Raw genomic sequence first — 27,121 nt, 5'->3', positions numbered from 1 at the left:
CCTTTAAAATTGTCAGCCGCCCCCGTCCTTTTCAAATGTCACGTTTATCGGCTGCGCTCGTCTGGTTCTTGGCAGTGCTCTGAGAATAGACGAGTCTAATAGATTGGCCCATTTTTTTTTTTGATGATTTGATCCTGTATGCATGATGGTTTTGAAGCAGAAGTAGATTGACGCTTGGCAGGCCAAAAGCAGCTTGGGAAAAAAATATCATTTGATGGACGATAAGTAAATCAAATCTCGGAGGTCTGGGGATGATCTGTGTATTTAAACAACATATCACACCCTCACAGGTAAACACGCACACACATACTCACTCACACACTGAAAGATAATACATCTCTCCCAGCCGCATCACCTCGTTCCACACGGAAAACAGATTACCTCTTCATGTGTTTACTATTATACACCTTCGTTCAAACACGTTCACGCTTAAGAGACTCGCACCGACCGGTTCAAACATGGCAACCTGTGGATTCTTGTGGCTTGCAGAGCAATACAGGAAGTGGGAACGTCTTTAGCAGCTCAAAAAAAACACTAAAACCAGAGGTCAGATGCCCTTCATGGTGTTACAAATACACTACTTTTTGACATATACTATCATGCACAATGTTACTGCTTCTAAGACAACATGGTTATACCTAACTAGACTAAGTTTGCAAGTCATACAAGCGCATATCCACATGAAATCCTTATAATGTTGAGCCTTGTAATTAGTCTGTGTTGTGTAAGATATGTTGTATACAATTCCACTAGCATTTAGAAAGAATGTCCCTTTGAAAACTGCCTGTCAATCGCGTGCGGTTGTCGAAACAAGAAGTCGTCGAGTCATCCTGGTAAATGAATTCAGGTGCTCTCGACCTTGAAAAATGGACATATTCATTTTGGCTTTTTTTTTGTGCTCTTGTGGTCGACACGTTCAATTAACTTGAATGCGGCCCAGCCTTGGGAGTCTATGAATGCTAACGCTAATGAATGGCTTGGATCTTTTCCTTTAGATTCCTGCCAATAAACATTCCATTAGCTTCATGTCCTTGAGACACGCTAGCTCTACCAGCATTGTTGCGTTCGCCATCTCTGTCATCTCTTCAATGAAGGAGAAAACGGAAAGAGAGCTCTGAATTTTCGACTGTAAGGAATTCATTGTGATTCATCAGGGTCAAAGGAGGAAGCGGCTTTTTAAAACACTGGACCACAGGGAGGAAAACACAAAAAAGGGATCAGACTCATCTACAGACTAAGTCAAGTATTTTCATACGAGCTTTAAAGGTGTAGTTCACTTTTAAAAAGACTTTTGCTGATAATTTACTCACCCCCATGTCATCCAAGATGTCCACGTCTTTCTTTCTTCGGTTGAAAAGAAAATAATGTTTTTGATGAAAATATTCCAGGATTTCCTCCATATAATGTACTTCATTGGGAACCAAACGGTTCAAGATCCAAATGAGAGTTTCAGTGCAGCTTCAAAGGTCTTTAACCTGTTAACTGTCACCCCCCCTTTTTTGAATAGACATGAAAATGCACATTTCGAACTTAAATGGTTGTAATTCAAGAATGCTTTGGAATATAGACATATGATTGGTCTTGTTTTAAAGAAGACATTTGGCAGATTTTTGTAGAAGTGAAATAAATTAAGAAAGTGAAACAGAAAAAAAGTTATAGAAGTTTGAGTTTATGGAAATGTACAATGTAAAAATATTAATTACTCATATTTTACATAAAATATATATTTTCAAAACCTGGGCTACTCTAAAATGGCAGAAAGATCAAAGCCAAAAATCTGAACAAGTTGTGTTTCAAATTTTAGGTTGATATCTCAAAAAATGAGCTTTCAGTAAGATTTTGTTTGAGCGCAGTACCAAACTTTTTCACTAGGGCACAATCAGACTCCATTACTGCCCATATAAGGGCGCCTGCATTTCCATTCATGTTTTGAGTGATATGAACCATTATTTTCACAATTTTCATACAATTTCTGAAGTAGAGATCCTATTCAGAAGTAGCATGGGAAGTTTGGCAGATTTTGATATGAATTATTGAACCTCTAAGAAACATATACAAAGAACACGCATGTGAGTCATAGCTAGCTGCCACGTCACAAATGGTGAATTTATTATTTTTTTCTTGAGATTTCAAACTTTTCAGACCTTTTTTTTTCCAAAATAATTGAATGGATTCTATCTTTTGAACTTTTGGCATGAAAACAAACTGAGGTATCTACCATTTTTTCATGATTTTTCATGTTTACTGCTATTTTAAAATAAAGGTCTGAACACGCCTTATGAGTATGAAAATATTCTTGTTTTATATTAATAAATTATGGCTCCTCTGTAATATATTTTGAAAATCAGTCACCAAATAAGGAAACTAGAGATTGTAAGCTTTCAAATGATATATAGTTTGTCAATATTATTTAAGGTATTTACTAAGATATTATTGTTTTAAAAATATAGTGGCAAACGTCCCACCTGTGGGACGGTGACAGTTAAACGATTCCAGATGATGATTAAGGGTCTTATCTAGCGAAACGATCGCTCATTTAAAAAATAAATAAAAAAGTTCAAGTTTTATAAGCACAAACGCTCAACTTGCTCTGTTCTGTTATCTCTCCTGTTAAAACTCGTTCATCAAAATGAACAAATCTTTTTTTGAGTCATGACTCGAAGGCTCCTAGATAAGACCCTTTTTCATTGTCTGGTGTCGTTTAAAGCCCTTTGAAGCTGCACTGAAACTCTAATTTGGACCTTGAACCGTTTGGTTCCCATTGAAGTCCATTATATGGAGAAAGTCCTGGAATGTTTTCATCAAAAACCTTCATTTCTTTTCGACTGAAGAAAGAAAGACGTGGACATCTTGGATGACATGGGGGTGAGTAAATTGTCAGCAAAAGTTTTTTTTTTTTTTTTTAAAGTGAACTACTCCTTTAATAAAAGAGCATAACGTTTGGGATTAAACCTGAGACAACACAAGCCAAACACAACACTACCCGAAGAAGAAAAGAAGATAGTCGATAGTAAAACGATCAAACATCTGCCTCTGACAAACGCATGAACACACAGACTCCGTATTAAAAGATCAGACGAGAGACACGGCACGCCTTCTTAATAATAACTCATAAACTCATAATTATTAGGTTGGGGTGACTAACCTCTTACTTATGTTATATTTGATGTATTTTTAAATCGTTATATGTGAATACACTGTCAAATCAGTAGTGTAGCATCACCAGCGCTAAAAGAAACGTTCTGAAGCTCTGGACTGACCTTTGCGGATGCCGGCGTAGCTGCTGCTCAGGCCGTTCCTCTTCTTCCGGTGCCGGTAGAGCCAGATGCTGAACACCATGAGGATGATCCAGCAGGCTGCGCCGATGCCCGCGATGAAGGCCGGCTGGCGGACAACGTCTGAGATCTGCTGAGAAATCGTGTTCTCATCGTCCAGCGGCGGCGGAAGAACACGACCCGACGAGTCTGAGATCGAGACGATGAGAAATGAAAGATTTGACATAAACCATTTCACTGATGCAAAAATTAAAGGACTATTCCAGGTTAAATAAGCAAAGTACTTTTTTTAATCTAATGTAGATGCGTGTAATATTAAAGTGTCAGAACTTGTGTGCATAAGACTAACATGACACCTTCATAATCATGACATGACATAAGTTTTATGCATGTTTGTGACAACTGTCATTAAGTGTCATTTTAATGCAAATATGACATTGTCTTTGTTATGACACCTTGACAAACCAATACATCATAACCTGTCAGAGTCTTTGTCATGACAACTTGACATTACTAAGACAACACAACCTGTCATAAACATGACATAGCAGATTAATTATCAAACTTAAGAAACCACCTAGCCTTATTGGTTAACATTACATTAAACTGTCAGGTGGTTGGTTTTGACATTGGCTTTCATTAAGCCATTATAACTTTTTAATGACGAATTCAATTAGTACCACTGTAGTTGAGGTCACGAAAAATATTCATGACACAGTTATAATGCCTCATGACAGCCAATGTCAAAGCCAACCACATGACAGTTTAACTTAAGTTTATGTCAAGGTGTCATGACAAAGACATCTTAAACAATGTCATATTTGCATTCAAAATGTCATTATTGAGTGAAAGAAACTTAATGTCTACTATATGTCATGGTATTGAAGGTGTCATGTCAGTCTTATGCACACTTCTTCAAGTAAAGTGTTACCGAACTTGTCTAACTCACAATATTCCTTTGAATGTATCAAATATTTCACAGATGATCATTTTAACAACAATTACTTTGATATCAAAAATAATACTTGACATTATAAACAAAACGAGCCATTATTCTACTTGAAACATCAAACAGCAATAAAAGAATAGCTTTATTTAATGCGGTTCATTTCGCTATAAACTGTATTCGTGATTTAATAACGCGAGTTTTGCTAAAGTTGACTTTGAACTGGAATAAGAATTAGATTGGAAAGTTCAGTGCTTTTATCTATTATTTAAAAGATAAATTATGAATGACAAGACATGGTCTGTCTGCAACTCAACAAAAAAAACAACTTCCCTCTCTTATTCTTTTTCACATTAAAGAGAAACTAGGGCTGTCGACCCAAAATAAATTTCATTCTGTTTGACTTGTTTTCCTCTTCCTCCCTGTTTCATGTGGGCATCACTTTCATCATTTGAGTATGTTCAGTTCTTTTCCAGCCGGGAGGCAAACAGGTTCCTCCGAAACCTAAGCATCTCTTCCTCATCCCCCCTGTATTCCCCGCTCCGTGTTTTTTTTATTTATTTATTTTTTTAGTCTGTTCTTTGTGCTTCCTGTCTCTGAGGTTTTGTTTGTTGTTTGGTCGTGACTGAGACTCCGCTGAGAAGCTTAGGCCAGGACAGGTGCGTAGGCTGCAGAGATGCAAGAAAGCCCACGGTGTGACAAATGCTTTTGAGACCAGCATCCTCTGCTTCCAGTGGCCTTTGTTTACCTCGGCGTGAGGCCGCAGAATGCAGGAGCTGTATGTATGTGAGGTTACAGCTCAACATCTTTCAATGTGGGACAAGTATTAGTGTTACCCACAGCATGCTCAATCTTTAGTTGTATTTATCCTCATGTATTTTTGAGGTAGTATTGTATATTATTACATTCAGGGTTCGAAATGAACACCCACCACATGCGGGTAAATATCAACTGTGATGTCAAATCATTAGCCAATTTGGCGTGCTGGGGAAGTTCGTGTAAGCCGAATCTGCAGATTTAGCACAAATACTCAACTCGTGAGACATCATGATATATTAAATAAAGCGCATATCTGGCTTACTTGAACATGCACATCACTACGCAATAAATGACAGCGCGCTTGGTCATTTGCATTGAAGCAATAGCGAAGATTAAAAAGCATTTGGTCAAAAGAAAAGACATTGTTATTTTCCAACAACTGTATTGATCTGTCTAGTTAAAACACATTTTTGGTGATGAGGATGAAAGAGGAAGGGAGGAGATGGCTGATGTGATGTTGTTAATCTGTATCATTTCTTTTCTTTTTTTTGGCTAGTAGAAGTTCTGAATGGCCAGTAAAATTTAGTAGCCAAATAGTTCAGTGAGCGAAAAAGTTAATTTCAAACCCTTATTACTTTATATTAGTGTTTTAATCAAGATGCTACGGAAAGGTGTTTATTTTGTTACGTAGTTAAACCATTTTTGTTACATATACTTTATAAGTCTTAGTTGGTTGTGGTAAAGTATTTGGAGTTTCCACAGTTATATTTCATATCGTTCATCATTTTCAGAAAAGTGAGTACATAACAAACGATCTGTAACAGACAAAGCGATCGTGACACATGGTGAAAACATTGTTTCTCAGGGTTGTGTGTTGTGGCATTACTGTAGGATCCAATATAGTCATCACTGCATCATCTTTCATTTTTATTCTCTCTGAAAAGCCTGCATCGAACGGTCTCGTTTAAAAATGAAGCCAACAAACGTACATTGTCTTGCTTTGTTGGAAATAGAAAGGCAATCTATAGACTGTTCTTCACAATTTGGAACTGCAAAACGTCAGACGTTGCTGGAGTAATCTTGTGTTTGCGTCTCTCTCGTATTTAATAGTATGACGTGCGCCGATATGTGAGCGGGGCTAAAGAGGCAATACGTCGAATGTCCAAATTCGTCGCACTATTACATCATACTTGGTTTCAGTGAGAGCTGTCAAAACAAGGATGTTTTGAGTTCTGAAACTTACAAGATGTTGTAGTACATGACTGACCTCTTAAATGTCAAAAGATCAAGGAAAATGTGATTTCTCAATTCATGTTTAAAAACCTATGGAAGCCCTGAACCGCAACGTTAAAAAAAAAAAAAAAAAAAAAAAAATCTAGCAATTTGAGATTAAAGTAAAAAAAATAGAGTTTTTTTTTTTACAAATATATATATATATATATATATATATATATATTTTATTTTTTTTTTACAGATTTTTTTTTACGTTGCGGTTCAGGGTTTCCGTAAAAACCAGCTCATTCTACAATTGAGAACATTTACTGTAAGTTCGAAAAGTGATCAACTGTTTTCCTTTGTGTACTTTAATGGACGTGTCTCTCTATGTGCATCCATCACGGTTTCAGAATACTATTTAATCTCTTTCTGTCAGACGTCTGACTATAAAATAGTCTCTGACGGCACTGTGATTGACGTTTTATTAAAATCAGATTTGCATAACCGGATGGCCTATTATCCACCTGTATGCACTGGCAAAAAACCAGGCTGTGCCACAATCATTTCCATTCAGAACGGTTTAACCGTTGTCACCGATGTCTTGAGGCTGAACAAGTTAAAGCGGGTGAGTTTATGAAGAAACAAACTTTTAAAGCAATTAAAGGCTTTAAAATGCACCTTGTGTCTCCTTTATTCTCCGATGAGAACTCTTTTTTTGTAAATTACATACATTTTGGAGGCTAACCACAAGGCAAGTTACAACCGTGCCATTCACTGTGCATTTTTTTTTTTAATGGGAAGGCTCAGTCCATTATCATCAACCTTTCCAGTCATAATAACACAGCCGGGTTTTACAAAGGGCCGTATTCAATCAGAACAACATAAATCCGACTCACCCAGCTGGAAGGACGTGGCCTCGCTCTTGACCCCGGGACCGGCCCCGGTGCCGGCTGCCACCTCTACCCTGTACGTGACGCCTGCGACCAGGCCGGGAATCAGAAGCGAGTGTGTAGAACCGTCCACTGTGCGGTTGATGTGGTATCGGCTTTCGTTACCAAGACACCAGATCTGAGGGAGGAAACGTGAAGAAAACAAGACAGGAGACGAGCGTTTAGCACTTCATAAAAAATGACTTGTGTCGAATAACAAGTCTGTTCTGAACGAGTGAACCTTTTAAAGTGATGCTTACACAGACTAACTGGTCAAAAGGCATGCTATTTTAGCACTTCTTCAAGAAAAGTCTTTAAAACTTTGAAATAACACAAATGGAAGTATCGGAATTATGTAGCACGTTTAATCATGAGAAGAATACATTTAGTAAAGTTTGTCCAAACATTTGTGTAAAATTATTATTATTTTTAATAATTTAATTGTATATTTTGTTTTAAAAAACTAATTTCAAGCATTTAAAGAAGTATTTTGAACAAAATAGTTTTAATATCAAGAGAAGAATAAAGAATAAATTCACTCAGATGAGACCAAACCTTTGCGTATATATATATTTAAAGAAGTCTGTAGAACAAAAATATGTTTAGTATTAAAATAAGCAGAAATTCACTCTGGTGAGTCCAAACATTTGTGTAAAAATATATATATTTTTTTAATTAATTTATTTGTATATTTTGTATGAAAAGAAATTTTCAAGCATTTAAAGAAGTCTTTAGAACAAAATATTTCATATCAAGAGATATTTAATATCAAGAGAAGCATACATTCACTCAGATGAGACCAAACCTTTGTGTAAAAAATTTGTCTTTTTTTAGTAATTAATTTTTATATTTTGTCTAAAAAATATTTTCAAGCATTTAAAGAAGTCTTTAGAACAATTTTTTTTTTATTATTTTTTTTTTTTTTATTTCAAGAGAAGCATAAATTCACTCTGGTGAGTCCAAACTTTTGTGTAAACATATGTGTATTAGTATTAATTAATTTACTGATTTATATATTTTGTCTAAAAAAAAAAAAATCAAGCATTACAGGTCTTTAGAACTAAATATTTTAAAATATTTAGCATAAATTAACTGTCCTACAGGTGTGTGTAAAAATTTGTATTATTATATTTGTGTCTAAAAACTAATCTCAAGCATGATCAAAATATCCAAAAAGCATCAATTAATTTTTGTCCAATTCAAACAGACAGACAACATACACATAACTTTATCTAATGTTACGTACAAATATCTCTCGTCTGAAAATGTTGACTGCCCTTTTAAATTTGACTGAAATGCTTGTATTGAAAAACGTTATGATATTGTGGTGTTTACTTTGCATACCAGTGATTGTGAAATATGTACGTTAGGTATAGAAATGGCATATTTTTAATTATGATATACGGGATATGGACGTTACGCTAGTTTTGTAACGCAGATCTGGCAACCTTGCCGTCAGTCGTCCAAGATAAATTCACACACTATCATGTAGCGCTAAAGTTGAGACGTGTCATGAAAACAAGATTCACCACCTACAACAACACTCCCTATCTGTGGTGCCGACATTCCCTCTGTATTTCCCTGACATGAAAATGCAGTTTTCTTTGTTTTCATTGCGCGCAGTGAACCCTGGTCTGTTTCCTCCTCTCGGGAAGCTCAGCCAGCCGTGCCGTCCAAATGAGCGTCAAAGTGTGTGTGCGACCCTGTGTGTGAGCAGAGCTTGGATCAGCCACCCTCACCCTAACACAATCACAGGCCCGGCAGGGGTCCCATTCACCGGAGTGAAATGTGATCTAGCCCCCTCTCTGACCGCCTAACTTCCATTATAGGGTCAGCGCACAGGCCTACACTGAGCTCAACGGTATCACACATAGAAACAAAATGCCCTTTTACATGTTTTTCCATGCTGACGTCCATCTTTTCACAAACGCTAACCAGATTTAGACATCCCTGAAGGCTTCAAAGAAAAAAAAAGTGGATTAAGTGTAAAAAGAGCGAAAGTGATCTAACGAGAAAGGACTGAAGTTCTCCCGAGGCACAACGGGGCAGAAAAAAAAATAAGTGTACGAGAAAAGTGATTAGTGAAAAATCCTCCTCCGCCCAATTTAACAAGCATGAAATTACTCACTACCTTCTCTTACACTGCCTGAAAACATTTACCTGGAAAATTAACTGGGACCGAGCGACTCAAACCGAGCCTCTTCCCATCAGCCGCGGCCTACGAACTAAACGCTGAAACGACGCAAACCCATTAAAATCTGAGCGCCTGAGAGGAATTTCGTATGAGACGGGCTCCGTTATCTTGTTTGGACAAGAAAAGCACATCAAGACATGCAAGAGAATAAAGGACGAAGAGTATACACTAGGAAATCGTTCCCGCAATCATAATTGTATGTCTAGTCATATTGCAAAAGTACATACTAGCAAAAACACAAAGCGTCTACAAATAAAAATCTGATTTATGTAAATTATTTTGGAAATATAGCATACCAAAAGGGAACATTCTGCCACATTAAGCGGTCAAATGGATATTTTGATCAAAAAATGGTCAAAAAGAGCATCAATAAAATAATAAAAATAAAATAATAATAAAAAAACTTTTTTATACTCTTCATAGCAATATATATATATATATATATATATATATATATATATATATATATATATTTTTTTTTTTTATGATTATTATTTTTTATTATTTTATTATTATTTTATTTTTATTATTTTATTGATGCTCTTTTTGACCATTTTTTGATCAAAATAAATATCCATTTGACTACTTAGGCAAAATGTTCCCTTTTGGTCCGTTATTTTTCCTAAAAAAAAAAAAAAAAAAAAAAAAGTATAAATCCGATTTTTATTTGTAGACGCTTTGTGTCTTTTAGTGCCCCCTTTGCTAGTATGTACTTTTTCAATATGACTAGACATACAATTATGATTGCGGGAATGATTTCCTATATATATATATATATATATATATATATATATATATATATATATAGCTGTTAATATATACACTTACTACATAGCAATATATATATATATATATATATATATATATATATATATACAGTATATACAGTATATAAACCTACAAATATATCAAAGCACGCTTATAAGGAAATGTTTTGGCTTATTGTTATCCAGGATAGGGAAATACCCAATATGAGCCTATACTCCCCGTCTGTTCTGTGAGCGCATCTGTCTGGCGAAGGTCGAGGTAACACCTTATGTTAACCACTAGATGGCAGCATGTCACAACAACTAAAAACCCCTCAAAGAAAATCAAACCAGTATCCACTAAACTCTCTCCATCCCTTCACCACCAGCGCATCATAAAACGAACGGACTGTGACCCAGTAAATATAATTTCCTCTTCCACTTCCTATTTCCTTCCATCCATCACTCTATTGTTTCCCCCCACACGCTCTCTTTGTCTGCCTCTCTCATTGTCTGTTTCCTCTGGTTCGTACCTTATACTCCTGCACCAGGCCGTTCTGCTCCTCCTCTGGGGGCGGTTGCCAGGATACCAGGATCGCTGTGCCGTTGTCTCCGCTTCCTGTTACAGTGACCCCCCGGGGAGCGGCACTGGGCGCTGCGATAAGAGACACGGGAGAGCGGGATGTTACACACATCTTACAATATTCTACACAAAACCTTCAATTATGCACATGGTACATGTATGCATTGATAAACAAACATTATGTACACATGCATATGGACTATATGTCTCAGTGCGATAGCTTGTGTATGTGTGTGTTCTCCGAAACACATGTAAGCACTCATTTTAATAGTACACACTCAGCGGTATTAGTGAACTTAAATAATGAGCGGCGACTGCCAAGCAACATGATTCGGGCCTCGCAGTGCCAGCTGCCGACTTGAGCTCAGGGTGAACAGAATGTTGTCAGTGTACTTCACATAACTATTATCCACTTAATACAGACATCACTGTTAACACAAAGGCCTGGAGTGAAACATTTGTTTTGCGTTTGCCGTCATTTCAATTTCGTGTTTCAAACTTGAAAAAGCAGACGCACAGACAGGAAAAGTTGGAGCAAAGCGAACTCGCTGGCGTTCTCCAGAGCCACAGACGGACACACCCTCAGAACAATTAGCACAGCAGTCGTTTGAGCTTGCGCTTTTTTGGCTTCTCGTTGTCGGGTGCTTGGCTTGCCTGAAGCTTTTCTAAATGGCATGCTTTGCCCTCCCTCATGGGCCACAGACCACACGTTAACATAAACGAGAACTACTGAATTAGGGGTGGGCGATATGGAAAAAATATCATATCACGATTTTTTTAGGAAAATCACGATCACGATTTTTTATCACGATTCTTTTTCAAGTTGGTTTTAATATTTTTAATTGGTTTTAAGTGGCTGTTCATCACAGCCAAACTAATGTCCCTATGTTAAAAACAAAGCCTTAGGTAACAAAAGAAAAAAGAAAGCCACACATTTAGGCCAGTGGCGAAGATAAAAATCTTTGTCATTATTTTCTTTGTTATTAAAAAAATAAGACAAGATAAACATTACACAAATTAATATTCATATTAAATAAATAGTGCTTTATTTTTTCAGATGCAGTAGGTGTATTTGCTGGATTGCAATGAAGTAATTAAATGAACAAATATGAAATTTATAGACTTCACTGAATAAATTGATTCTTATTAAAGATATATTTAAGTTCTCAGTCAGTGAGTGATTTTCTCCTTGTGTGTTTTTTTTTTTTATTATTAACACTAAAGGGATAGTTCCCTCAAAAATGAAAATTGTCTTAATTTACTCTCTCAAGATGTTTTAAACCCGAATAAGTTTCTTTCTTCTGTTGAAAATAAAAGTTATTTTGAATAATGTGGGTAACCGAACAGTTGCTGGTCCCCTTATAGTTTTTTTTATAGGTTCTCTCCTGGAAGTTAATGGGGACCAGCAACTGTTTGGTTACCCACATTTAAAAAAAATTGTCTTTTGTGTTCAGCACAAGAAAGAAATTAATACAGGTTTGGAACAACATTAGAGTGAGTAAATAATGACTTAATATTTTTTTTTTTTTTTTGTGAACTATCCCTTTAAGGACAAGCGGCAGTAGGCTACTATTTATTCCTGTTGCTTTTAGACCAGCACGCGACGCGTTTAATATAGACGCATATTACACCAGATATTCTCTCAAATGTTTGCTTTCACTTTAGACATAGCCTGTTTATGTAAACATTGTGTGTATTTAACAGTACTAGCTTAATAAGACTCGAGAGAACTTAGTCCAGTATTCAGGCGCTGTTTGACAGACTTCTAGTGCCTGTGAGCGTCGGGGGTTATGCGGTCAGGAAAGCGCACGTTAGAACAGCGGATCAGCGCGTGAATTAAATGTTTAACCGGCAAGGCTTATGCAAATAATGAACTTTTGTGAATTGCGGTGTCCCGTACCTATTCCTTAACGTGTGATCATGTGTAGGCTACGTCGCGTTGTACAGTTGAGAGACGGAGGCGCCAGAACTGAACTGATAGAATGCACTGTAACACGATACTACGATATTTCTTCAAAAGCAGATCGTGGAGACATTTTAATCGTCCACGATTAAAAATCGTCATATCGCACACCCCTATACTGAATGCAGGCGAACGCCTTCCTTACTCTGCCGAATGTAGCCTGTAACTGTTATCGAAACAATCCCGAACGGACAAAGACTCGCAAACGATGCCAAAGTGCAAGTTTTGTGAAGTATCCTCATTAGAGCAGTCTTAAATGAGTTAAAAAAGTCTTAAAATAACATGAGTTGTGAGAAAATCGTATGTGCATCATATCCGCGTGTCATGTACTTTCGGATCTTAAAGTGAGAGCAGCCTAATAAACTTGCTGCTGTCTGTCATTAAAGGAGTAGTTCACTTTTAAAAAAAGCTTTTGCTGATAATTTACTCACCCCCATGTCATCCAAGATGTCCACGTCTTTCTTTCTTCAGTCGAAAATATAATGGATTTCATTGGGAACCAAACGGTTCAAGGTCCAAGAGGTTTTTTTTGCAGCTTCAAATGGCTTTAAATGACACCAGACGATGAATAAGGGTCTTATCTAGCGAAACGATCGGTCATTTCAAAAATAAAAGAAAAAAGTTTAAGTTTTATAAGCTCAAATGCTCGCCTTGCTCTGTTCTGTGATGTGCGGTCATGACTCTCCTTTTCAAACTCGTCCATCAAAATGAACAAATCTTTTTTCGTGCCATTTGGTTAATTCAACAAACGAAATTACTCGAAAAAAAGATTTGTTTTATTTTGAACCGTTTGGTTCCCAATGAAGTCCATTATATGGAGAAAATCCTGGAATGTTTTCATCAAAAACCTTAATTTCTTTTCGACTGAAGAAAGAAAGACGTGGACATCTTTGTTGACATGGGGGTGAGTAAATTATCAGCAAAAGTTTTTTTTTTTCTTTTTTTTTTTTTTTTTTTAAAGTGAACTACTCCTTTAAGGGTAATTACAGAAACAAAAAAAGCAAATCACTCACTGCTCTTGACTGAATAACTGATTGACAATTGACAGCACTAATGTATATATATAGCATTAAAAAAGTATAAAAATTGTGTCTGAAACCCAAATATTTAAACATGCAAGTCAGCAAATCCCATTCATTTGTCACATCACATTTGAGATCACATGAGAAAGGAACATTGTGGGACATTACGCTTTAAAGCACACAGAGCACACGGTTGGATGGGCGGAAAGCTCTCCTCACCTTCCTCGAGGGTCTTGCCCACTTTGATGTCACTGTCGGTGCCTTGGAACTCGTTGAAGAAAGGTCGAACTTTGAACTCATAGGTCACGCCCTTCTTGAGCTGGGTGACGACTGCGCTGTGTTCCCCCAGGGTTCGAACCTCAAACATGCCCCACTCCACACGCTGCTGAGCGCCCTCCGGGGATGGCCGGTACATCACCTTATAGCCCTGGATGTACTGAGACTGCTGCTCCACCTACAGGAAAGCACATGGCCAAAATTAAGGATCACCCAGGACTAGGACACTAGGAAGCTGTAGGTTTTAGTTTTTGGTGTTAAGTTAGCTAAACTATGCTTTATTATCAAATATATTTGTAATTTTTATTTATGTACAATAACTTTGGACTATAAGTATTGTTTGTAATGCATACCACTTAATATTTATGTTCTGTTTTGAATACCGTTAAATTGCAAGAATTTGTTGTGGAGCACTTAAAAAAAACATTTCTATGTTTAATTTGCAAAAATGCTTTTAATTGCTTCTAACTTTTTATCTGAAGGTATTTACGGTAACACTTTACAATAGGGTTCATTAGTTAACATGAACTAATTTATTATTTTATAATAAATAATTTATTAATATTAGTTAATATTAATTTCAACATTTACTAATAAATGATTACAATAAAAGGTTGTATTTGTTAACATTAGTTAATGACCTGTGTACTAACAAGAACAAACAATGAACAGCTGGATTTTTATTCATATATATATATATATATATATATATATATATACACACAAAATAATTATACACAGTGCACCCACATATATTATGTAAACACAAACTTTTATTTTGGATGCGATTTAATCGCGATTAATCGTTTGACAGCCCTAGTTTTATTAACTAATATTAACAAAGATGAATAAATAAAAACTGTAACAAATGTATTGCGCATTATTAGTTCACGTTAGTTAATACATTATTGTAAAGTAAATTTTATATGGGATTTTTCTACCAGAGGTGTTCAGCGCTGGGATCAGTCCATATGGCGGTGGAGGGGGGAGAACTGAACACGCTTGTAAAGACTTTAATCAATTCTTGATCCGCCCCAATAAAAGCAGATGTCGTTTCAGCTGTTTTTGATTAAATACGTATAAAGTGCAAACAACACAACATGTTAAGAAGGAAGCATGCTGGGAATATTTCTGTTTGTGGGTGCCTGTGTTAGTGAGGTGAAAGTCTGGACGGATTTAACCTCGACTTCAGCTGTTTGAACAAAGATTCATTTGTTCACTACCACAAAATGTGTGAAATGTACGTGCTATTTGCCAGTGGGTGAAGAGAATGAACTTTCCAATTACGCAAGTTACATTTTCAGGGCGTAATGCAATAATGTCACACGTTAAAAGTACCTTTCCGCAACGCTGGTTTTGACCAAACAAAATTTTCATTTTTGTGCGAACTGTCCTTTTAAAAGAAAATGCGGCGGCACTTACAGTCCACTGGACTCTGACGGAGGACGATGAGAGAATTGTGGGATTGTGGAGGTGAATGACAACATCTCCTAGTTCCCTCTGGATCTGGCCATGCTCCACTCCCTGACTGGTTGGTGGGACGTCTACTTGCATAAACACAAACCACACACACAAAAAATATGTAATACATGCATATATGTTTCTGAACACAAGGATATATGCATATAAACAGTGACAGGATGCTTGTCTGTGAGGCCAAAGGTGAACTGACCTTGTGTTTTGACCGCGTCGCTGATGGGGCTGGGGTCGCTCAGGCCGTACGCATTGGCGGCTCTGACCAGGAACAGGTAGACGGCGCTGGGCTTCAGATTCTTCAGGACGAAGCTCTCGGTCTTCACGTGATCCGCGAGCGTCTGCCAGCTGCTGCCCGCCGCATGGCTGCCGTCCATACACACATCAAACATCAGTATTTATACTGCAAATTACTGCAGCCCAAACTTTATATCGAAATATCTTGACTACAAACATTATACTAAACAATGAGGTTACCGCAAAATGCCGGGCTTATAGGAAAACGCGGACATGGGTTTGATTATTTATGACATGCCGCAGCAAATGGATTTGGTATTTACAAAGCCCCCATTAGCTTGTGAACTGTATTTACAAAGGTTGTAAAACACACGCTTGTACAACCAAACCAACCAATGACAAATAAGTATACAGTCAAAACTGATGATGCCACCTGAAGGCCTCTATCACATAAGAGGTGGGCGTGGCTCCAGTGTTCAGGTTGGGCTTCCAGGACAGAGACACTGAGGTGCGGCTGACGTCTGTGACCTCCGGTTTGGAAGGGGCGCTGGGGATGAGGTTCGGATCTGTGGGTCGGCCGGGCTGAACCGGAGAGCCGAACTCTGAAACAAAGACACATACACACAACATAAGCACGTCATCCTGTGTAACTGCTCTGAAATGCAGAGGTTCATATATACACACTGATGAGCCAAAACATTATGACCAGTCAGAGGTGAAGAGAATATCGTTGATCATCTCCTAACAAGGCCACGGATTAAGGTCTGTGTAGATTAGAGAACTGGAACAACGTTTATTGAAGTTTGCGCTTAAAAAAGAATTTGCCAATAGGGTAAAAATTAATTATTACATTTCTTTTCCTCACCCATTACCATACAAGTGTATCCTGCTTTAAATATGAAGAGTTCAGATGCAAAAGCATCTAAGTGCCATTTGCAATTTTCTTCTAGAATGATCATTTTTATCAAGCTTGTATATTTAAGTTCAGTAATTTCACTTAAATGGCAATGAAGATTACTTATTAATTGGCATTTAAAGGAGAAAAAAAACAACTTTTGGTCTAATAAAACATTGGTACCTTGTCGACCATTCTCTGAGATTTGTTTTCATGATAATCGAATGTAAAGAGTTTTATCTCAAAAAACTGTTTTGCGTATAATGCTAGTATATGGGGGCATATATTATGTAAAAAGAAATCGCTGGTTAATACCACTAACAAGGCTCAAAATAGCCCCACACGAACACAGTAACATAATGAGGGTCCCTATATTCAAAACGAAGCTTTGAGAACTTTGCAAGTGTACAGACCGTTTAATAAGAAGATACTTTATAAAGACAGTTCACTTCGTGTATACAGGCAGGAGAAAACAGTCTCGATAAGTCGATCCACGAACGCTGTTCATACAGTTCAGAAGTTCGCTGAAATTCATACAGTTAGCTCACTCAGCACGAAGTTCGTGGTTCGACTTGTCGAGACTGTTTTCTAAAGATGGCCCCTGTCTGTATACATGAAGTGGACTGTCTTTATAAAGTATCTTTTATTAAACGGTTTTTACACTTACAAAGTTCTCAATGCTTCGTTTTCCATGTAGGGACCCTCATTATGTTACTGTGTTAGTGTGGGGCTATTTTGAGCCTTGTTAGTGGTATTAACTAGCGATTTCTTTTTACTTAATAAATGCCCCCATACACTAACGTTATACACTTAACAGGTTTTTGAGATTAAACTCTTTGCATTTGATTATCTTTGATTATTATATTATTATGATAACAAATCTCGGAGAACGGTTAACTAGGTACCAAAGTATTATTGAAACTACTGAACTTAAATATACAAGCTTGATAAAAATGATCATTCTAGAAGAAAATTTCAAATGGCACTTAGAGGATTTTGCATCTGAACTCTTATATGTTCAGTTATTTACATAGGAGAAGACAAAAATAATGTAAAAAAAAAACATATTTTTGTTTTGCAGAGCAGCGGCTCAAATTTGCATCAAGAAACAATACCGCAATTTCACATAGCAATCCCGGTAAATTACCGTAAAATTTTACCTTTACCGGTAAATTCAAAAATGTGCTGTTCTCACAAGCAACAGCGTTCTGACTTTTTACCGGCAACAGACCATTCACACATCAGTCCCGACATACCGGTAAACTCTGTGATGATGTCATTAACCGAAAGTGACCTTTAAAAGCTGTTGACAAATATCTTCATCTGCCCGGACGAGGAGAAACGCTTTAGTTTCGGTATCACTCAAAATTGAAGACATTTGTAAACAGTACTGAGAAAACGTGTCATAATTTTATGAATGGCCCAGAACCGATGCTCTTTCAACGGCTTCTGATTGGCCCAAATTTCTTCTTAAGTCTGCGCGTTCTGACCTCGTACATACAAAATACCGGTAACCTTCATTCTGCGTTCACCCGGCGGATATACCGGTAATTTTACAACTAAATTGCTGGAACCAATTTACCGGTATATTTGAAAAGGTCCTGTTTACACATGATCTGTTAGCAGTAATTTACCAGTAAAGACTGTATGTGTGAAAGGGCCATTTACAGCTGGACAAAGGTTTAATTTTAAACTTAATTTCCTGTCATTGGTTTCTCAGGGCTTCCCGCTCCATTGTCTGTTCTCTTGCAGTCTGTCTGTCAGCCGTACCTTGCACCTCCAGGTAAGCCTTCCACGATGCCTCTCCGCTGGGGGTGGACGCGGTGCAGGTGTACGTGCCAGTGTCTCCCAGCTGAAAGAAGAAAACAACTCACATATATGCATATCCATTTATAATGCTTTTCCTACATTCAGCTAAAAAAAAAAAAACAACGCTCTGGTTTCATTTCAAACAAAATACACATTTTTATAATGAAGATTTGTTGTTGTACGTTGCTAAAATGTTTAATTAAAGGAAAACGGAGAGAAATAAAATAAATAAATAAAAGTTATGCAGGTGGCTAAGCTACAAATGGTTTGGTAATATGAATGTAAATCATCTATCATGCTACTAAAATGCATTAAATTAAAAACCAAGAGACAGAGCGAGACAGGCATGATACATTTACATAAATTTGTGGTTAATTGGAGGACATATAAGGTCATTTATATATATATTAACAAAAACTGTTGAGAGAAAATAAAGACAGACATGATATAAAAACATGAACCTGTATGTTCCTCCTGTACGGCTCTTTCTTCTAAAATAATGGCAATAACGGTGTTTGAATGATGTAGTGTTGGTGTATGCTAATATCTTAAGGAATAAAGGACATTTAAAAACACGTCAGCCGATCTGTCAGTCAGTTTACACAAAGTCGGCAGAAATAGATAGTCTATCTTGAGCTACTGGTGTGCGTGTGTTCGCTTAATGACATGTTCATTAATGCGAACCGCCCGAAGCGCAACAGATAGAGATGCATCTCCTCGTTTCGCATTATCTCTCCTCTATTCTTTAAAAGAAGCGAGACGTCTTCAAGTGAGACATCTACGTTAATTAAAGTCGCATTCTGACAGCCTACACTGCGGGGACCTTTGACCCCTGTGCAGAGGGAACCCGGGCGCTCATGTGTGTGTGTGCTGTGACAGGAAACGCTCCCCTCCCCCTCGCTCGCGTTCTGAGGGTGTGTGTAACCCCACGCGGCTGACGGGGGGTGACAGCGGGAGTGTGTGTTCGCACATCAAAACCTGCAGGCTGACTGACGGCTCTCTGAACACTGGCCGTCTGTGCCTGAGATGATGTTTATGCTGTAGCGAGGGATGAAAGGAAGTCTTATGAAGTACTGCACACATCCATGTCTATGCTCACTCACACATCATGTACAGGAGTGCAAACCTTCAAACACGCAAAGATATTATCCCTGCTTTGCAATCATTATACAATTTTGATAATTAAAGGTACACTATGTAACTTTTGGCCGTCTAACGGTTAAAAATAATGCATGCATTGTGTGGAAGAACATTGTTTTGGGTGTGCTTCTGCTTTCCGAGACTGTGCGGATGAATATGGTTATCCTTCTGCTCATAAAACATTCACTACTAGGCTTAAGAGATATAACCAGTTTAAATGAAAAGGATCTCAAGCTGACTAGCTGAAGACGATACTGTAGCTTTACTCATTAGTAAACACGGTACTTTCTTGAAAATTAACCCCAGCACAGCGCTACAACAACCATAATGAAAATACCCTTCACAGTAGATCATGCTTTACAATCACCTCTGTTAGAGAGCTACATATGCTAATTTATCCGTTCAATAAAATACCTGCTTCTAGTGTTGTCACGATACCAAAATGATCGTTTCGATACCGATACCAAGTCAAGAATTGAGATGTCGATACTTTTTCGATACTTTTCCTGAAAAGGAAAGGCGTTTCACATGCACCTCCTTTGCGTAGGTCTGTTTTCTTTAAATGTTTTAATAACCTAATATAAATAAATCACTGACATGCTCTGAGTATAATCATATAGCCTATAGATCATTTTCACTGTAGTGTTTGTCTCATGACAGCTGCAGCTACTTTGCTGCGTGCATGAGGAGAAACACTGGGAGCGTGCGTTGCACACACCAACATTAAAATACATCTCTTACAAATCTGGAACGTGGTCATTCATTAAAGTATCGATACTAATAAATTTAGGAATCGTGATGTTTTTAATTTCCGAGAATCGCGATACTTTATAAGTATCGGTGCACAGTGCAACACTACCTTCCTCACCTTCTTTGAGTTGCTTTTTACGACATATGAAATATCTAAAAAGACACGTCAATGTTGATTCTTGTTTTATTACAAGCTCAGTTTTTTTTTTTTTTTTTTTTGCCAGCAGATTCTCCTCTGTTCGGCGTTTGTTTGAAACGAGTGATTCCACGGAGGTCTAAGATTTATCTTCTCCATATCAACCTTTCTTGCTGGTGACAACTAACCTCTGCCACTCACACACGTCAAAGCATCCGGAGCAACTTTTCTCTATTTACGGGTATGATGAGACGCGCATGGACGAGTGACGTATGTACGCAATAAGCCGTGAAAACCAGCCCGACAGGACTAAAATATAAACAAATAACAGGCTTACCAAAGTGAATCATGGACAAAAACAAAAACACTTCTTGGGAGATTGAAGATGCATTGACTTGTTATTTAAATGTAGTTAAAAAAAAAAAAAAGATTACATAGTGTACCGTTAGGGATGTTTAATCATATAGCAATATCGCTATACATTGCATCAATCATTTTAGACCCTTCTATCTATTTTAAATATGGAAAAGTATTTTTTAAGTATTTTAAATATGGAATTAAACAAATATTTAAGAAAAAAAAATGTATATATATATATATATATATATATATATATATATGAAGAGTTCAGATGCAAAAGCCTCTAAATGCCATTTGAAATTTTCTTCTAAAATGATAATTTTTATCAAGCTTGTATATTTAAGTTCAGTAATTTCACTTAAATGACAATTTTTACTGAACTTAAATATACAAGCTTGATAAAAATGATCATTCATTTTAGAAGAAAATTTCAAATTGCACTTAGAGGCTTTTGCATCTGAACTCTTCATATATATATATATATATATATATATATATATATATTATAGAAAAATGTCTGAACATCCTTTAAACAAGATCAATGTACCTAAAAAGCAATATGCCAAATTAAATACGCAATAAAAAAATGCAATTTTAAGTATTTTTCAGAGAAAGTAGTAAGTTTTATGCTTAAAAATGCCAATAGGGTAAAACAATACACTAGTTTTTGTTGTTTTTTTATTCAAATGATTTGTACTACTTATTCTCAGTTATGATCTTTAATAAACAAATTAGCTAATAAAAAGTCACATTTTTATCATGACAATCATTCTGTGGGAATGTGGGCCCTTGCAAACAGTTTATTTGCAACAATTTAGCAGCGAATATGCGGTAAACCTGCGTCAATGTAACCCAAACATGCAAAAATAATATTTAATAAGGGAAGCTGTGATTTTTGATTCTGTCAGTGAAACCTGCAGTGCTGTCTGAGGTATTCTGAACAAAACAGAAAAAAAAAAAATTCTGCTAACTTCAGCTCGGAGAGAAGCAGTAGTTAACCGCATCCAATAAACCATCATGCTGCATTCAGAAACCTCCATGAATAAAATATTAATAAAAGTAAAAAAGAGAGGCGCTGAGTCTGAGACGAGCGGCACAACACAACCGCTTACAATTCCCAGTAAATAGTTGTTCTGTGTGGTGTGTTTGGAATGGAAAATTCCATAAAAATCTGTTACTAAGGAAAACCGAACAAGGGAAACAGTACTTTACGAGAACAAGTTTGGGGCACCAAACGAACACATGCTCAAACCTCCATACGTGAGCATTTTTAAAGCATCAAAAGGGTCAGAGAGGAGCTGCAAAGCTATAAATCCACGAAAGGAAAGAGTTCTCATGAACCGGAGTCACGTCCCCTTTACTGTACATTAATCTTCACGATAAATACGTCAGGGTTTGATGTAGGGCTGGGCGATATGGCCAAAAAATCATATCTCGATATTTTTTGGTCAAATGGCGATATACGATATATATCTCGGTACTTTCTACGTTTTCTATTTAGATAAAGAAAATCTTTATATTAAAAAAATAAATAAAAAATAAAAAATAAATATATATATATATATATATATATATATATATATATACAGTATATTCACATTCGGCCCAATGATATCCTACAAACAATGTTGATATTGAAGGATATGGAAACAAATATAATATAGGCTATGCAATATATTATGTGCAAAAAGCTTTTGTTTTTATATTGACTAAAAGCTAAACTAAAAATGAAAACAAAAACAAAAGCACAAACTAATTATATTACCAATTACTAATTACTAATTTGTACAACCTATTACTAATTTGATTACCCCATTATAATCACTTTCATTAAAAATATATACTTGTAGGTTTAAAATTCCACATATGGCACATTTATTTTCTCCAACAACAAATATTTTAGCAATATGTTTATTTTAGTCAGAATTATTGCGTACTACGTAGTACTATTCACGCGCATGCGCGCGCCGGCGCTCGTTCAAGGAAGCATGAATTTTAGCGGAGATTCACTTGCAGAAGCTCGTCCTCTTCTGACATGGACATATTTGTTGTGAAATGGACATATTTGCTTTACTTTCTAACATTTACAGATGGAGAATATACCTGTGAAATGTAAGTTGAGCACTGAGGAAAGCACCACATCTCAAACGCATTAAACAGCGCAAGTATATCTGTCAGTCAGCAACAGTGTCTGTCAGAGCATTTGACAGGGCGGCAAGCTGCCTTAAACTTGTTAACTATATCAAAGTGATTTTGACGCAATTAATATAAGCTTGTGTCATGTTTAGGACAAATTGTACTACGTAGCCTAGCTACTTTCACTGCAGCAGCTCACACTGCAAACTCCGCTATTTTTCAGATGTGCTCATATCAAACTACTGTATCGATATAAACGGTATTGCCTCATTCCATATCGTTTCAAAAAATATAACGATACATCGTACATATTCGATATATCGCCCAGCCCTAGTTTGATGTAGTCCTGACCCCTCTGAGCCACTATACCTTAGCGTAACGGATCTGCAGGGCTCCCGTGTCGAGTTGTTTGAGTCGAGAATCATGGGTGGACACCAGGACCCCGTCTTTCCTCCACAGGATGGTGGGAGACGGCGTGCCGGTGGCTTGGCACCCCAGGACTACCGTCCCGTCCACAGCCACGGTCTGGTTGGTGGGACCCTGGCGCACGATGGGTGGAGGTCTGTCTGAGATCACTGGGAAAGAAAGAGAGTGAGAGAGAGAAACACACCATCAGACACAACCAATCACTGCCTTGTTTTAGAGTGTTATAGTATGAAAGTATAACAAAATAATAGTATTCCTAATGTCCATTCATTTTTAAAATTCTAAAACAAAATAAAATAATTATAATAAAATCATAATAAAATCAATCACTATAAGATGAATTGCTTTGTTGTATTTTTTAGTCTTTTGGATAAAAGCATCTGCTAAATAAATGAAAATAAAATAACAAAATATCAAAATAACAAATTAAATGTAAATAATATTCAAATAAAATAAATCAATTATGAACATTCTTTTTTCTCGTCCATTTTTTTCATTTCATTGGCTTTATTTCTGAAATAAAATGATTTTTTTTAGATTAATCACTTTAAGATTAATCGCTCTGTTGTATTTATAAGTCCCTTAGATAAAAATGTCTACTAAATTAAAATATTAAAATACAATCAGCTTTGTAGTATTCCTCATATTCAACACAAATTCTGAACATTGTTTTTTTTTCCTAATCAATAATTTTATGATGAATTGCTTTGTTTAATTTTTTTTTAATTAAATACTAGGGCTGTCAAACGATTAATCGCGATTAATCGCATCCAAAATAAAAAATTGTGTTTACATAATATATGTGGGTGCACTGTGTATAATTATTTTATATATATAAATACACACATGCTTGTGTATATTTAAGAAATATTTTCATCTATATACTGTATATAGATTTGTATATAATTTATATTATATATAAATATCAATATTTTATATATAAATAATATTTCGTAAATATACACAAGCATGTGTGTGTAATTATACAGTACTTTGTATATGCAAAATATACACGGTGCACCCACATATATTATGTAAACACAAACTTTTATTTTGGATGCGATTAATCGCGATTAATCGTTTGACAGCCCAATTAAATACATTTTTACGCATGTAGCTGAGCTACAAATGGTTTGACAATATAAATGTAAATGATCTATCATGTCACTAAAATGCACTAAACTAAAAGACAAGAGACAGAAAGACAGGGCGAGACAACGAGAAAAAGAGTGAGAGACAGACAAATCGGTCTCATTTGAAGACAGAGTCTTAAAGCTGCCCCAGACCTACTAATATCGTTATAATAACTATAATGAAACACAACTGCACTCCAAACCAAAATCCAAAATACATCCTTCCACATTTTATAAGAGCCACAGAGGCGAGTGCGTGTACGGTCAGAGGTACAGAGAACGAAGAACGCAAATAAAAATAAATGTAACCAAGGAAAAAGAGCATGCGAGTGTGGAATGCCTGGCAGGGAACGAGCTGAGTACATGTTTTAAGAACTAGAGAGAGAGAGAAATCGAGGTGGAATCCAATTTTCTCAACTGGAAGCAATTTTCTAATCAGTCAACAGCAGTAGCAGAACGAAGCCAAACTAGAGACGAGCAATTAATACCGGCACCATTTCAACAGCACTAAATCTCCCTCACACACACCAGCCATCATCACCACACTAAAACACACAGAAACACACCACGTCTATTAAAACGGCCCCCCGCGTGTCCTCTCGTCTCTCGCCGAGGACCCAGGCCGCCTGATAAATGCTGGGATGTTTACGTCCATATGATTGTGTACGACAATGCCAGAAGCATTACCACCATTTACACGGCTTCCATTTGCATAAACGCCACTGCAGCGCGTTTTCCAAGCCGTGCAACACTTTTGTGAGGACCATCAAAGACATGAATTATGTATCAGATGACACGCTCGCACATGCACGGTTGTGTCCTCGCGTCGACGCTGTTGTAATTACTGAATCATCATGGCGGTGACCTGTAATTACGATCCGTGCACGCGGTGAGAGCGAGGCCAGAGAGCAGATTGGTGCTAAAATAACTGTTATTATTCTTTCTTTATCTCACTCTCCTTCTTTTTGTCTTGCTTTGGTGTTTTCTTTATAGACAGGCACTCACGGGAGATTACATTGGATGAGAGGGAATTGCCGAACTGTAACTATTCTGAAGTGTCTTGTTGACTATTTGAGAATATAAAGTAATCAATGTTGGGGTAACGCATTTCTTATAAAATGCTGTTATTTGCGATGCCTATATGATTTTAATTAAATACCAAGTTCTCTCAACTCTTTAGACAACTGATATTTACGTTTTAGCTTTAACATGGCACAAGCTGATTGGTTACTGTCGCATCTGCAGCCAATGAGCTTCCTGCTCAACATTTGGATAGCGCCATAGACAGTAAAAGAAATGGACACAGCGACCCCATTGATTTCAACGGAGAAGACTGAATCCCGATTATTGCACTTCCTGTGTGATGTCTGAGCGACTGCGCAGGCTCAAACTGAGCGTGACGACAGTCTGACAGTTGTGAATCTTCTAGTAGCTGTGGCAAGACAAATCTGAATCACCTAATTCTTCAAAAATGTTGTTGAAATATTTTGTCCCGTTGCTTTTATGGACTCTATTTATGGGCTTCTACCTTGACTTTGTGCCTTCATGTCCCCCCGATTGCCTCATAGACAGTAAAATATTGCTTGTGAGCTTCTCCTCCTGTCTTTACGGTAATGTCTCAATTGTGCGATTACTAGCTTTATCTTTAGCCTATTTTTACAAAAACGGCTTCCATGGGGCCGTAACGTAAGATACAAAGTAATGGAGCGTTTTATACATTGTCGTGTTTCTTTAGAAATAAATAATGGACAAATTAAGTCTTTGGACGCCTCAGATGTAAAGTTATTCGCTGTCAAAGTGACGCCAAAATGAATGGGAGTCAATGGGATGCTAACAGCTCGCGGCTCCCGCGAGGCTTCATCTTCTGGCTGATGGATTACCCCCTTGGATAGCGCCAGAACCCTCAGAAACCCTCCTTCTTCCCCAGCTCCACCTGTATAAATCTGCTATGGGTCATTTTATATATGGATCTTTTTTTAATGAGTCGGTCAAAAAGATTCATGAACATGAACGAACATGAATATTTTGGTCAGTGATTCTTTCAGAGGCATTACTGAATTTGCTTTATCACACATATCATGTATTATATTTACAAAAAAAGAATGTTACAATATTACAATTTTAAAAAACACAAAATGAGACGAATTAGTTACGAAAAGAAAAAGTTCCTGGCAAATAAAACGCCTCTTAAACTGGATTGTGCTGAAATAATCAATCTGTTAAAGGGATAGTTCACTTTGAAATTAATTTTTGATATGTTGTAGCTTATCCCAAGTGCATCCAGGATGTAGGTGTCTTTGTTTCCGCAGTATTTTCAATTTTGAAATTTTTAGGTCAAACCGTTCGTGTCTGTCAGTCATATAATGGAGGTCTATGGTCACCACCTCAAAGAGCATGCACAGAGAAGTCCAGATTAAACATGATTTAATGACTCGTAAATGTAAGTACACATTGATGGCTGAAGATATGAAACGAGCGGTTTGTGTGAGAAAATGAAAAGTATTTTTAGCCATAAAGCGCCCGCACCCTCACATCACTTGGACATGCTGTGCTTACAAGATGTAAAAACTATATAAATACTGTTCGTTTTCTCACACAAACCGCTTGTTTCGTGTCTTAGGCCATCAATGTGTACTTACATTTACGAGTCATTAAATCATGTTTAATTTGGACTTCTCTCTGCATGCTCTTTGAGGTGGTGACCATAGACCTCCATTA

The 27,121-nt window shown here is 36.8% G+C and overlaps 1 protein-coding gene across 5 annotated transcripts in view; it reads right to left on the bottom strand.

Moving 5' to 3' along the window:
• Positions 1-27,121, bottom strand: part of robo1 (roundabout, axon guidance receptor, homolog 1 (Drosophila)) — a 323,011-nt gene that overhangs the window by 21,847 nt on the left and 274,043 nt on the right. For all 5 annotated transcript variants that reach the window (XM_089121017.1, XM_089121015.1, XM_089121013.1 and 2 more), the window contains 9 exons: positions 23,214-23,419; positions 18,284-18,365; positions 16,052-16,220; positions 15,581-15,747; positions 15,331-15,452; positions 13,852-14,086; positions 10,598-10,719; positions 7,092-7,263; positions 3,261-3,464 (listed from right to left, as the gene is read on the bottom strand). In XM_089121017.1, coding sequence (XP_088977143.1) covers positions 3,261-3,464; positions 7,092-7,263; positions 10,598-10,719; positions 13,852-14,086; positions 15,331-15,452; positions 15,581-15,747; positions 16,052-16,220; positions 18,284-18,365; positions 23,214-23,419 — 1,479 coding nt within the window. The remainder of the gene's footprint in view (positions 1-3,260; positions 3,465-7,091; positions 7,264-10,597; positions 10,720-13,851; positions 14,087-15,330; positions 15,453-15,580; positions 15,748-16,051; positions 16,221-18,283; positions 18,366-23,213; positions 23,420-27,121) is intronic.

The sequence above is a fragment of the Pimephales promelas genome, chromosome 16 (genome assembly GCF_988280905.1).
Source record: "Pimephales promelas chromosome 16, fPimPro1.hap1.1, whole genome shotgun sequence".
Lineage (NCBI taxonomy): Eukaryota > Metazoa > Chordata > Actinopteri > Cypriniformes > Leuciscidae > Pimephales > Pimephales promelas.
Note: the sequence above shows the minus strand (reverse complement) of the source record. Positions and strands in the feature narration are given on the sequence as shown.